The sequence below is a fragment of the Ptychodera flava genome, chromosome 10 (genome assembly GCF_041260155.1).
Source record: "Ptychodera flava strain L36383 chromosome 10, AS_Pfla_20210202, whole genome shotgun sequence".
In the NCBI taxonomy this organism is placed as follows: Eukaryota; Metazoa; Hemichordata; class Enteropneusta; family Ptychoderidae; genus Ptychodera; species Ptychodera flava.
The window spans coordinates 39795568-39810336 of record NC_091937.1 but is presented as its reverse complement, the minus strand read 5'-3'; the positions used below and the strand labels follow the sequence as shown (position 1 = coordinate 39810336).

Below are 14769 nucleotides of genomic sequence, written 5' to 3'. Positions count from 1 at the left end.
GGCGCGTCGTAGAGGGGCCGTTGATTACGATATCAAATATAGTTCATATACCTCAAGTGAAAAAAACATTGCTGACCAGTAAAGAATCCCCACCCTGATGTTATACCGATTTTAGAGTACTTCCTCCCAGTTTGCCTGTGTCAGTACATGCGTCAGCTGGGCACCGTTAATTCGATGGAAATTATGTTCACAGACGTTTTGTTTGTGCTTTAGTATTTACGGTATGATGCGCCTCGGGGACAGCTATTAGGACTCAAACTTTTACATTATTTGTGGTCTACCACTTGTGTGGGCTCATTTTAAAGCTTGTTTGTAGGGGGAAATTTGACCATCTTACGTTTTTCTAAAATCGAAAATTTTATTTTTTCCCTATAGAGTTAACAATAACGGTAAATATTTTGGGTAATTTGTTTCTCTAGTACAAAATTAGCACCGTGACCCCCGACTCTTATTCTTGATTTTGGAAGAGTATGGTTGAAAGATTCCTTAAGGAAAGTTTTAACAAAAGTTGAAGTCTCACTTTCGAGGAACACACTACCTTGACGACGATATCGGGATGCTGCGTTCTTCTTAAGTTCTAACCTTAATAACAAATATTGCACAGGCATTACTAAAGGCAAACTTGAAAATAACATATAGAGCTGTTGCCAATCATTTCATATTGGCTACAATGCAGATTACCTGAATCTTTCTTGGCATTGCTACAAATCAGTTATATTTATTTTACTTGATAGTTATAATGACAAAGCAGTCACAATTAGCGGTTCACTGTATACCATACTTATTGCAACCACAGACATCGACAATAAGTGCGCCATATATCTGAGAAACTCTGACCTGTGATTGGTCTCTGCGTAAGCCGCTTGACAGCTAGCTCTGCGTGTTAATCATTACCCAACCCTATCACGTATCCAGTTTGGAATTTTTCCTCAAATATGGCGACTCTTTTCACCAGCTATTGCCGAAATCGTAACGACTAAGCCTTCACATTCATAGTGATCCCAGGTGAGTGACTTTCTAGGTTGTAAGTTCTGCGAGTCTTTCTCTTGGACCCACGTTCATGCGATAAAGACGAAAATTAAATGCCGAAAGTGGACATTGCAATCCGACCCGACACACCGCAGTGACCACTGTGTTAAGTCGTTTTGTATTGAATTGTCGCCATGACAGACCTAATAATAATAACTAATAAGCAATAACTTGTGGATTAAAGCATGTTAATAATGATTGTTGATATAGATTTTCAAACCAAAGTAGCACAATCTATTATTTTTGAAGCGTTTCCTATTACCGACGTAGGATGTAGTCTAGTTCAATATACGTTTAAGTACAACTTCAAAACGAGAAGTTGTCCGAGATTTTTTTATGGTTGTGCACTTCCCTCAATCATATGCACGTTTTTCCATGAATAAAGCACATTGACGTATACATAAACTTCTTTAGGTTTCTTCAGTCTGTAAGATAGCCTTACTCAGTTTCCATTCTAACAGACAGGTCCAGAGGGTAAGAAGGAAGATTACTGGGCTCGTACCGGTGCCAATGGTTCAGTTGTTTTACAAATATATAGAAGGCTATAAAACAGCTTACTGTTTCATGAGATAGGTTGGACTCAAGTTAACTTCAGGTGCGTCAAATAGAAATTAGAACTTTGCCCAATTCTTTGTTGGAGGCGAGAACTTGGCAGGTACTGCGTCAGCAACCAGTAAATTACGAATAGGAAGAAACGAACAGGTACAAAGGTCTTCTACCATTTTGTTGTTTATTATTCAAATTTATTTCAGTCTAAAGGGGGCGTGCGCAGATCTTTGTAATGGGAAATTGAATTGATAGACAAGGCTATTGTTTTCGTATGTCACACTATGAGTAATGACGCTGATCACAATTGCAAGTTTGTCACTAAATTAATATAGCTGCACGCGCGCGACTTCGGTCACTACGCTTTGAATACATGTGGCCAAATTTGTTGTTGCATGAGTGGACGTTGTTGCAGCCTGTACATGTGTAGTCTCAGCCATAAATTAGTTTTAGTAGCCATTGTGACACTAACAGATTTTATTTTCGTCGCTTATGCGGAAAATGCCGACATATATTTATTCATGCATTTTAATGACAAAGAAATGACGTCATTCGCCATCAGCGCTATCATATTTGCTGAATACTGACATATCACAGGCGCACGATTCCTTCATCTCCGTGAAATGTGAAATGACATTCATAATAGTTTGTCAAGTATGATATCCTTGTTCTATCTGTTGACTAAATTAGTTGAATTTGTCTAAGTAGTAAAGCTGGTGAAAATGCGATGCAGTAGCTACATTGCATCCATGATTCATAGCTTTTCAAATTCTGATCAGCACATTTTGTAGATAGTTTATTCTTCTCATACCAAGCATGAAAACTCGGGGTAAAGCATGCCCGAAAATGGATGCAAATAGGACGGAATGCCACAGGGGAATAAAGCGTTATTAGGCATAGTAATAGTGTAAATATATTTTAAAAATTATGATTATGAGTACCGTAAATAAAAATTGAATATTTCTATCATTATTGCATACTTACAAAAGTACCTACTGCACTCGATTCCTGACTGACGATTAGTTTTCAAGCCAAATTCACGCAGTTGTACTACAGACCCTGTTATTAATAAATTTATGATTATGAATGTTGTTGATTAAAAAATCAATATTTCTGTCATTATTGTCTTTATTAGAATCCCGAATGATGATCAGTATTTATGCCGAATTCATGTAAATTTTGTAAAGACCCTCTGAAATACGGTCAATTGTTACAGTTGAATCATTGCACAGTAACTTGATGCGAGGTCACAGTACTGCCCCTCTTAACAGTAAATTCACACTTGAAAACCGCATCTAAACTTAATATGCTTCTGACTTTCACTTCACTTAAGCAGCCAGCAAAGTGATTACTGAAGATTTGTTTTAAAACCATTTCTAAATAAGAAGCAAAAACATTAGTTACTAGTAAATATAGACGCATGATCGTTAATTGATCAACGACCAAAATGGCTATTGCCATATGATCCTTCCGCTGAGAAGGTCACCAAAACAACATGATAGCAAAGACAAATTTGCCTGCTATGACAAAGATGCCCTATACATGCATGGTTTGATAATTGCGAAGCTGTTATATCTGTGATCTGTTGCTTGAAGCATATCCGGTAAATGTCTTTGCTGGTAAAGTTTGCATTCAAACACTCTTTTCTGTTTGCATTGAGCATATGAGAGTAGTGTGCTAGTTAATGTCTAGTAGTGAATGTATTTACCTCCGAATTACAGAAAACATTGATCTATTACTCTCAATTCGCAGCAGTATAATGACTGAAATGAAGGGAGCATTGATCATTGGAAAAGAGTGGACGCCGAGAAAGTGTCCTTTGACGGTCAGTTTTGTGCAGAAGGAGTTTGCCATCAATCTTGCCAGACGACGTCATCCTGTTTACTTCACAGCTTTAAGCGCCACTGAGGAAGAAAAAGAAGATGCTGAAAGAAATGGTGTTCATTTAATACTTCCAAATCCTACACTGAAGACGAGAATAGCTGAAAATGATATGCTTCTTCTCCATAAGATAACATTTCCTGATCTCAAGAACTACAAGCCAATATCAGTTATATTTGGTCACGCATGTGAAAATGGAACCGCTGAAGCAGCTATGTTCATCAAAAATGAAATATTTGAAGATACCGTTTTCATTCCATTTTATTATGAGATCCCTGAAGACATGGGTTTAGATCCAGAAACCTTGCAAGGAAAGGCAAAAGAGATGAAGGAGTATGCTGAAGCAGCACGTGCATTCGTCTCTGTAGGAACAAACATATATAATCACAACGAGAACATGTACAAACACCTGAACAAGCGAAAACACCTTCCATACATTCCATGGGTCGGAGAGGAGTTCGAGAATTTTGAAGTGCCCCAAACTTCTGTCGACAAAAGCATAGAAGTGTATTCTATGCATACAGTACGTTACGACCAAAACTTTCTCAGCTTGGAAGCATCAGTACGTGGCGACCAAAACCTTCAAAGCTTGGCAGCAGCAGCCATCGCCATGGGAAAAGTAGCCAACTTCTATAGTATGATAAATTTCGACCGCAATGGAAGATCCGAGGGATTCCAAACTGATGCAAAGGATGCGAGGATTTCTTAAATATGAAAGCCGATTCGAGTTTTCTAAAAATCAACATTTACCCCCTTTATCAGATAACATAAAACAAGACTTTCTGCAGTGTCATCTGTTGGCAGTATTCACTACCGAAGGAGATCCATTTGGTATGGTTGGTTTGCTAGGCTGCGCAGCAGGTGTGCCATCTCTCGTGTCAAAATCAACAGGCTTTGCCTCCTTTATCGAAGCAGAGTTCCCAGACTTAAACTCAGTTGTTTGCAACATTGAGCCAGCAGAAACCATAGAGCGAACAAGTGAAAAGTGGGAAGAACGCATCATGAAAACTTTAAAGAACTATGATGTTGCATGTAAAACTGGACAAAACCTGATGGCAAAACTGCATGAAGCTGCAAAGGACGGCATTATTGCTGATTATCAGACAAATTTACTAAATTTTGTGTCAAAACTTCTTGAAGATGACCTGACCAAAAAACAGGAGAAGGTGAGCCATCTAATTCTCATCTATTTATGAGATGTTTCGGGGATAAATTTTAAATTCAGTTAAGTAGTGAAAACATCTAAGGGCATGACCAAATTAATTTATACGAGGGAATTATATCCTACTTTTTTCAGTAAAGTACTTGGTGTGCTTTTTTAATTATTATAATGTGCATAACTTTACATATATACATAAGTCGTAAATAAACTGAAAAGTTTATTTATAAATGAGCTGGCATCTTATATGAGCAAGTATGATAATGGAGGGATTTTTGTGAACAATGATTTCAATAATGTAGGTATACTTATGTACGCAGATGACGTAGCTGATGCTGCAGATCTTCCCATAAAATTACAAAGAAAAGTGAATCAGCTAGAATTGTTCTGTAATAATTGGTGTATGTCAGTGAATTTAGATAAGACTAAAATAATTGTATTAGAAATGGGGGTATTTTAAGAGGGTACGAAAAGTGGGTTTACAAGGGGTGCCAGTAAATGTGGTAAAGCACTATAATTATCTTGGTATTCTCTTTTCATCACGTTTATCTTGGTCACCAGCCAAGGAAATTTAGTTGCCAGGGAAACAGGCCCTCTATCAAATACAAGTTGTTATAAAGAAATTGGGAGGACTTCCTGTACTTCAAGCATTTAAACTCTTTGATACATCAGTTGTCCCGGTAATTTGTTATGGGGCAGAAGTCTGGGGATACGAGTACTCTCCAATTATAGAAAGTGTACAATTTAAGTTCTGTCGTTTCCTTTTGGGTGTCAACTCAAGCGTTAATTTGAAGTACTTCTTGGAGAGTGTGGAAGGTTCCCTCTCTCCTGTTTTTACATGAAGCGCTGCATTTCATACTGTTAAACTTATTGAAATGGAGACAAGTCGGTATCCTCGAGCTTGTTATGAGATGCTAAGAGTCTTGGATTCTTCTGGTAGAATTACTTGGGTCACAAAAATAAGAGAATTGTTATACAGATATGGGTTTGGAATAGTATGGATTGAGCAACAGGTGGGGATCATAGTATTTTTCTGAAATTGTTTTACGAAAGGTTAAAGGATTGCTATAGGCAAGAGTGGTCAGCTGCATTAACAGACTCCCAACGATTGCGAAGTTATGCTCAATTTAAAAGCATGCTTGAACCTGAAACCTATCTGTCGAGTATTAATGTCACGAAATTCAAATATGATTTGGCAAAGCTTAGGTGTTCAAGCCATTCATTAGCAATTGAAAAGGGACGTCATTGTAATCCACCTTTGCCTGTCAATATGAGAATTTGTACGTATTGTAAACGTCAAGGTGTTTTAATTGTAGAGGTCGAGTGTCATTTTCTATTGTTTTGTCCATTATACGAAAATGACAGGTCTGAATTGATCCCTCAGAGATACCGGTTTTACCCTACACGTGATAAATGTTTTGCCTTATTAGCGTGCAAAGATCAACAAGTACAATATAAGTTGTCAGTTTTGTTCACAAGTCTTTAAGAAAAGAGAATTTTTTGTACAAAATACACAGTAACGGAGTTGTATTTAAATGTCGGCTTATAATTCCAATATTATTATGCATACAATAATGACCTTTGTAATATTGGTTTGTTTGTTTGTTTGTTTTTTTCTCTCTGCAAAAATGTATTTTTTTTGTGTGTGCGATGGGCAGAGGCCTGCCACTGGAAATAAAGTATTATTATTATTATAAGTCGTAAATCGACGACGGCGACTTATTCAGGCTTTTGATCGTAAATGATTCCTAGGGACTTGCGGTACAGCAAAGAATTAAAATTATTACATTCCCGGTCATTTTAGAGAACAAAAGGGTTTAATGCCCCAATGCGCATGCTCGAGTTATACATACATCATTTGGTGTTGGTAAATAGTACATACATTTCAAGGGTATCTCAACGTACCTTGCGGTTTTTGTATACTTTGATTCAGAATACAAGAATACTGAAGAGACTGGTACTAATGAAACTACTACTTCCCCTGAAGAAGAACAAGAAGTTTCAGCAGAAAACACCCATCAAGAACAATCAAATAATGGAAGTAATCAAAACGGCGACGATCGTTCGAGTACACACATACAACTTGAAAAGACTGTTATAGGTAAGTGCTTGCAAGCAGAATGGAAAAATGTGAACTGCGTCTCGATACTTACTTTTGCATGTACTATTAATTTAAGAGAAATAAAAAAGAATAAGTACTACCGCATCATCAGAGTTTGGGAAAATGGAACCACATGTTCACTGTTTTTCCGTAATTGCTATGACGTGTTGTTCAGTTCCCATTGTTTGTATTAACTTGACTATACCTATAATATCCTTGACTTCAACTTTTCTCATCCGCTAAATACTGTCCTGTAATAAATCCTCATAAAAATATTTTGTGTGCACCTACGGAATATGGGATTTAGAACCCAGCACTTTTTGTTGAAACTCACCGAACAAACTGTCGGCAAAGCGTACACAGTTACATTTCATCTGACAAAAAGCATGGTGTTCCCACTTGATCACCGTTTAGCTAATGTTAGTTTAACATGCAAACTTTGAAAGAGAGGTGAACCGTTTTGAGGGAAAATGATCAGGTTTATTCCAACTAAGGAAATTTTCCATGAATGGAACATTCAAAAATAATACAAAGAACGATAGGAAACAACAAAGCAAATGATAAAACTATCGCCAAAGCAGCTCAAGATATGGTGTTTGGACAAAACTGAGTAAATTGATTGAAATTTACCCCGTCAAATTTCATCATCTTTAGGGGAAAATGAGTAAAACGTCATCCCCGGTAATCATCACAAACAAAGGTGTCGAATAGCTTAGTTTAAAACTAAAATTTGTTTATATGGAAAATTTGGTCCGAATAATGTTCACTTACTCAAACATCATCATAATTCAGCTGGACATTTTTATTGAGGACATTCACAACATATTTAAGAGCTATTGGAATTCTCGTTTAGAAAAAGAGTTATTCACCAGCAAAATGCAAAAACTTTGCCTTGAATTAAATTGTAAATTTAATCATCATTTGAATAACCTTGATGTCTTACCGTAAACGGTAAACTCAAGTTTCAAAGCAATCAAGTTACCGACTTTGGAAATGAAAGTGTTGTAACACTTTGTCATTTTTTTGACAACGATGAGAGAAATAATATGCATTGACCTGTGTAGGGCATGTACCAGACGTCAAACACAGCCTAAGAAGTAGTTTCCGAGGTCTTGATGTTTGACATTGTTCGTAAGAGAGAGAGAGAGAGAGAGAGAGAGAGAGAGAGAGAGAGAGAGAGAGAGAGAGGGAGAGGAGAGAGGGGAGAGGGGAGAGGGAGAGGGAGAGGAGGGAGAGAGAGGGAGGGAGAGAGAGAGAGAGGGAGAGGGAGTTAATTATGCATATAACTATGATTTATCTTTCAATTATCTTACATTAGGGATTGTTGAAGTCCGTATTACCGTGTCAGACTGTACGCCAATTGTTGATCATGGTGGAACACCGGCTGAAGAAATAAAAAAGATAGCAACGTCTATGCTAAGTGAAATAAGAACCCCAGAAGATCTACCTTACGTACAGGAACATCTACAGAGTCTTGGTCCCATCACTATCAGACTTGTAAAAGAAAGAAGTCTGTGTGTGGTACTGGACTGTGAGACATCAGAATCTGTGGAAAAGTTATGGGTTGACTACAAACGTGGAAAACTCAAGTCACTGTTCACAGACGATATTGGAACTGATGAAAGGTTACAAAGATATGGAGTATCGGCTGTGTCTTTAGAGGTGTCGTTGCCTCGATGGCAATATCGACGGGCAGTCGTGCAGTTGAAATATCTGAAGGAAGGTAGGTTGTGTACTTAAATTTTTCATCATGGTACCATACAAACTCAGAGAAACTTTACAAATAAACATATCCTTGATTTCTCATCAGTTTTTTCCATGGCACTGTGACAACAATCAGAGATAACAAGCGGAGAAGATTTTTTTGCCATTTTACGCTTGACCTGTTCGTGATTAAATGGAGTTGTGTTTCTGCTATGAGTTTCAAGCAAACTAATTTGAAGTAATAGAGGAAGAACGAGATTAGCAATTTCGTATTTTGAATAAAAAATCATTCTCAGTTAGAAATAAGGCTTTTACAAACATCTGAACGTAATATTGTACCTTATATGGAAATATTTTGTCAACAGGTTACGAGCCAAAAGACGTGCCTTCCGATCTGTGTCAAATATGTAGAAATATGGTTGCTATGGCTGAAAGTAGTCTGACGTTATCCGTACCACCACAAAAGGAAGGTATAGAACTATACTCAATTAGTCGATCTGTCAATCAATCAAAATATTTTAGAATAAACATGTTACGATATGATCTGGGGAAACTAAAACTACTGAAAATTGAAATTGTTGATTTGAATCTGTGAGTGTTTGACAAATTTTCAAATTGGTTATATTTGCTTGAGAGGAAAATAATTGCATTTTCGTCATCTAACTGAACGAAAAAGCTATCTTTAAATATCACAGTTTCTGAGGGTTGGCGTTTCGACGCCGAGGATGTGGTTATACTTAGTCATTCGAAACTTATAATACCGTATGTATTACATATCTGACCACATTTTTGTAGCGATTGAATGGCAAGCGTCCATATCTGGACATGGCCAAAGAAAAGCCAGGTCGACCCATAGCATAGCATAAACATCGTAACGTAATACTGTACCGTACATGAAATGTACTTCGTCAATAGAATACGAACAAATAAAAATGTCTTCCGATCTGAGCCAAATACTTGGAAAGATAGTGGGTTCCGCTGATAGTAGTTTAGGGCTATCCGAACCATCACGGGCATTATAAACAGTTTTTCGTATCAAAAGTTCCTCGAAACTTGTAATATTATTATTATTATTACGTTGCAGGTGACATTACTTCTTACGTAGCGGTCGAATTAGAAAGGTCTATCTCTGAATCTGACAAGAGAAAGGCCGGATTGACCAAAACACTCGGAGGCGATGGTACTATTGAATTTGAAACAGCTGTCCAGACTACAGACACAGAATCATCAACTCTACTGCTTTTCAAAGTACAAACTCCAAAACAGCTCTCAGCTTTGGCAGAAGAGCGACCAGAGATTCTTGGATTACTTGGAATCAATCGATATTTGAATCTACACATCTATCATCTCTCTCGTGTAAGATCAAGAGAGGCAGAGGGGGACAGAAATCAATACGATGAAAATGGTTAGTGGCTTACATAATATTTTCTTTTTTTCACTCATGAAATCTACTGAAAGGGATTATCAATGTTTGATTAATTTTGCGAATAAAATTTAAAATGACAATGTGAATGCCCCTCGACCACTTCATTTAACTACCTCGTGTTTATGTTTTATTTAAGAACTGAAGAAACTCGTCAAAGAGAATGGAATTGAAGTTAGAGCTAATGCTTCTGAGGCGTTAGCTCTTTATAGAGATTCGGCTTTCACGGAAACTGTTTTCAGAATTTTGGAGTCACCCCCGTCAAGCAGTAATCTACATGCTATTACCCAGCTGTATGACGAACACGTTATTCGACAACGTATTGAAAGGAAGTATACTATTTTAAACAGTGAATATGAAACGCTCCAAACCGTCATCAAAGAAGATTTACAATCCAAAGGCAAGCTACAAGACGACGCCGATAAACTTACCATCCAAAACAGTAAAGTTAAGGGGAAAAACGCAGGCTACTCGAGACCATTGATGAAATTATGAACCCTGAACGTGAAAGAGAACCGTCTGTTGATCCAAACATTGAGGGTAGCTTAAAGTTAGCGGGACGTAGAATTGTTAGATCTCATACGCTTTCAGTAACTTTCCCGAGATATAGTCGACAGAAACCGCGTAATTTTTTACTAATCGATGCACTTCTTCTACTAGGTGTAATGGTGTCTTTATAATTGTTTCGTCAATGCGACAAATTTCACTGAATGCAAACACGAGTTCGAGTTTGAACTCATTTTGCTATTTCCTGACAGTGTAACATGCCAGCAGTCAACTCTAAAACAAACCGTTTATTTTGTTTTGTTTTGTTTTGTTTTTGTTTTTCTGTAGGGTTTTCCTTTAAATTTGAGGCTGCACAAACGTCGAAGTATGACGAAATACTACAGACATTACCCTGTCACTTCACCTGGAACTTGGAAAGGCTTTGTGACTGGAGCGTTCAGGTAATAGTACTTTCAAAGGAATTTCTGAGAACGTTATGTTTTATTCAGTTGAAGACAAAGCTCTTTTATGTCAGGATGACATTAAAAGGTGCACTTGTTGTCATTTAAGTTTAAAACTGTTTCTTCTTCTTGCTGTTAGCAGTGTCTGCCAAACGTTCATTATAGGTACAGTTCTGACAGTTATTGTGCAGCACATTTAATCCGATTCACGCAGCCTATGCACACAGCTTTTTGAATTTCTTCAGATGTCTAACAGGTGTAAACTTTTCATAGGTTTGATACGCCCTATATCTATGGCTAAGGGTAATTTGAACATGTCTGCTTCAAATCAGGCCTGATGAGGTTAAAGGATATACTCGATGTTTACATTACGTCATTGGCATTCTTTCGTCTCACGACTGCCTGCAAGATATTTCGTGTTTGTAATTATTATTGATTAGGAAACTTCGGGATCTTTTTGGTAAGCCCTGTGTCCTTACACAATAAAAGCACAAACGTTTGTCATAGCAATGTTGATGTTGACATACTGATTCTTTTTTCTGGGGTGTCATTATACACCTATCCCTTCTCAAATAAATCGCCTGTATTTTCTCTGAAATATCATATTTATATCATAAAAAAATTCTTACTGCTACAATGAATTCTTTCAACCGTCTAATAAAATCACTAGCATTTATATTTATGAACTTGTACTGTTAACATAATGCATTTGTTATTTCTCTTACAAAGTGTTGTACGTTCTTTCTCTCCACAGTATTTACTGTCTGTTACTGGGGACTATCTAAGAAACCACAACGAGCTCAATCTTGTACCTCATAAAGCCATCAGAGGTTATCTATATGTCTCAGAACTAAGGTCGAAGGACAAGAGAGACCCAATTGCCGCCTTACATTGGTTCGATGAGGCCCTCTTTGACATATCCAAGCAGCAAGAACACGACAGCCGCAATGACAGCGATGGTTCACTGGGTGATAAGTTGGTTCTTCTTGCAGATAAGGCTTGGGTTCATTTTTTATACGGTGAAAGAGATAAAACTGCAGAGCAGTTGAACGAAGTTGCTAATTTATCACTTGGAAAATTGTCAGAAAGACAAAAAGCACATGTGTATGGTCACAAGGCTATTTCGCTTGCCTATTTTGATAACAGCGTATGTGATGAAGGCATTGATGTCTTGAAAGGGCTTTATCAGTGTTGCCAAATGAAATGGATTGGTGTTTCTTCCTGGCTTTCCTTCTTTATTATCACAGATACATGCATGATGACCCAAAATGTAAAGAATCCATATCTTTAAGTAATCGAATAAAACATATGTTGAAGAAAGTTCTTGAAATAAACCAAAATCATGGCTTAGCTTTGGCCTTGTTAGGAACCCTACTCGTTACATTGGTAAACATGAAGAAGCAAAGCATCACATCACAAGGGCTTTAGAATTAAACCAAACATCTCCCAAATTATTAAACATTGCGTTTGGTTATTATGCCGAGGTTGAAGATTTCGAAAGTATTTCCAGGTTACTTTGCAAATGCGAAGAGCACAATCCAGAAAGTCCTGACATAATTAATTTACTAGGTGTCGTGTACGATTGCAAATACGACTTCGGTCAACCAGAATTGTTGCTGAAAGCTATTGAGTGTTACGATGAAGCAATTAAACGTGCAGGCGGTTTCTTCCCCGAAGCTTCACTAAAGAAGGGTTCTGTCTTAGAAACATTGGAAAGATATGATGAAGCGAAAGAAATATATCGCAAACTTACTGAGGATGGAATATTGTCATCTCCCTGCTACAAAGTTGAAGCGTACTATCGCCTAGCGGTGGTTTACCGGTCACCTGATGACAATGACAGCGCTATGAAATTCATTTACCGAGCAGCAGAATGGGCACCTGAGTATTATTATGGGAGGGAAGCGGCACGTACTGCTATTGAGTGGTTGGAAGATGAGATGGATATTGACAATCAAGCCAAGGACAAATTACGTGCAGTAGGCTCAATGTATGCTAAATTAAGAAAGTTTGAAAAGGCATGTGAATACTACACGAAAGCACTCGATTTGTAGCCATGATTTTGTGACAGGTACCACGACGGGTAATCTAAAAGGTACTAGATGTTCATGAATTCAAAGTGTCATGTGTGTGGACATTTTAACCTGTACATTCCTGAAATGACTGTTTTATACTATTTAGTCCCGGTGATCTCCCTTTCGAGATATTAAAAGGCGGAAATATATTTCTCTAGTGCACAACTATGTTATAAAGTCGAATACATCAGATGTTACTGTATCATAAACTTATGACTTTGAGATTTTCATCTGTTTGGAGAATTTGGCTCTATCATGATTAGAGAAAGTTTGCGTTTGCCAATTTAAACAATAAAAGTGATGTATTGTAAATTTATTATAAATAACACCATTTTCACATTATAATTACAAGTTGTTTGAGAGTTAAGTCGATGGATGCTTTCATAAAACGGTAAATTTGATTTATTGTGTCTTTACCGGGCAGGAAAATAGTTAGCTGTAATATTTCTGGAAGCAGTACAGCATGTATTTTTTTCTAATTTTCTTTAATTATGTAATACATAATAAATACATGTTACTATTACTTGCTCCATTGTACCTAAGAGCTTGCTGAAAGATATGTGTTTTTATCAGATTTACCTTGTAACAAATATGTATACTTCATTTTTATTGTTAAATCATTAACACTCTATGAATGATTCAGTAAGAAGGGCAAATATAATAATTGGGATTGGAAGAAACAATTTTAAGATGTGTGGATAGAAACAGTATTGATGAGGAAGTATTAAACAGTGTTTACAAAAGTAAAATATTGGCACCTTAAGGGGCCAATTGATATTGAAATATGGGCATGATATACGAACTTTATTGCCCCAAGGGATAGGGGTTCAGCTCTCTTTCGATAATCGTACGGAGTTCGCATCAACAGTTATGATGTCCGTGGAAACGGTTTGTGCATCATGGTCAATCCCCGTTGTAGTTTGTTTTGAAGTACTATTTAGATTGCCATTTGAAGTTTTGCCAGTACTTTGAACTCAACTGTCTATATAAGTAATTATGTGCTTAGGGGCAGATCAAATAATAATGGCGTTGTCAGATTTTCGTAATTTTGTTGAGGGGAGAGGAGTGGGTTTGAGGTCAAACATTATGTTTTTCGTTTACCATGCACTTGTGTGTCCTTATGCATTGTCCTTTATGTCAATATTCTTCACTCGTACTAATGTTACATGTTCTAAAATTTTCTGGGTCGTTATCAAATCCTCTAAATTTGCACGAAAATGAAAATTTTTATTTTGAAATCTAAGAGTTTGCGCGTCAAAAATATTGAAATCAAATCCAAACAGTCCTTCTTACCTCGTGTAATATTAAAATTATTCCAATTGCTGCCTTTGATTGAATAATACAGTTTTACTGAATCCACCAATTTGACGAAAAAGTGTAATTAAGTCTTTTTGTATTTAAGCCATGCAAAAGCCCCTTGATGGCTTAGTTTGGAATATTGAAACTCTATGTTTATCAGCCTCTCGGAGCTTAGCTTCAAATTTGGTCAATTTTCGATTACTAGCAACTTTGAACAAGGAAATTGGGTTATGGAGACCTTGACTTGGCTTTAACAACCGGCTTTGTTTAATGAAAACAAGTCAACATTCAACATTCCAAAGATAATTTAACTTCAAATGCTGGTCTTTAATGTGGGTTTATAGATTGTATTATTATTTTAACGATATCATATGTTATACTATAGACACATACTTAGACTTTTAATTTGACGTAGTGAACAAACTTATTCGAGAAAGAGTACATTTAAGTTAACTTAGTGTAAAGACAAGAGGAGCTTCAAGCTACAATATCTATCCTCTCAAGCCACATTTTAGAACTTGTAACAATTTGCATTACTTTGCAGTCTTGTAGTCTGTGTGCTACATTGATTAGAAACGGTACAAAATGATTTTATTTAAAACGGA

General features: G+C 36.9%; 1 protein-coding gene across 1 annotated transcript; it reads left to right on the top strand.

Annotated features, from left to right (window-relative positions):
• Window positions 1–3330: 3330 nt before the first annotated feature.
• Window positions 3331–12769, top strand: LOC139141500 (uncharacterized). Its single transcript, XM_070711097.1, has 8 exons — window positions 3331–4622; window positions 6549–6716; window positions 8035–8439; window positions 8786–8890; window positions 9505–9825; window positions 9983–10383; window positions 10678–10790; window positions 11545–12769. The coding sequence occupies exons 3-6, from the start codon at window positions 8130–8132 to the stop codon at window positions 10336–10338; spliced, it is 1092 nt and encodes a 363-aa protein (XP_070567198.1). The 5' UTR covers window positions 3331–4622; window positions 6549–6716; window positions 8035–8129; the 3' UTR covers window positions 10339–10383; window positions 10678–10790; window positions 11545–12769.
• The last annotated feature ends 2000 nt before the right edge of the window (window positions 12770–14769 follow it).

What these genes read in the sequence shown, in the direction of transcription:
- LOC139141500 (XM_070711097.1), top strand. Translation starts at nt 8,130, where the DNA reads ATGCTAAGTGAAATAAGAACCCCAGAAGATCTACCTTACGTACAGGAA. An exon ending in CGTACCACCACAAAAGGAAG is followed by an intron (nt 8,891 to 9,504) that starts GTATAGAACTAT and finishes ATTACGTTGCAG; the next exon opens with GTGACATTACTTCTTACGTA. An exon ending in AAATCAATACGATGAAAATG is followed by an intron (nt 9,826 to 9,982) that starts GTTAGTGGCTTA and finishes GTTTTATTTAAG; the next exon opens with AACTGAAGAAACTCGTCAAA.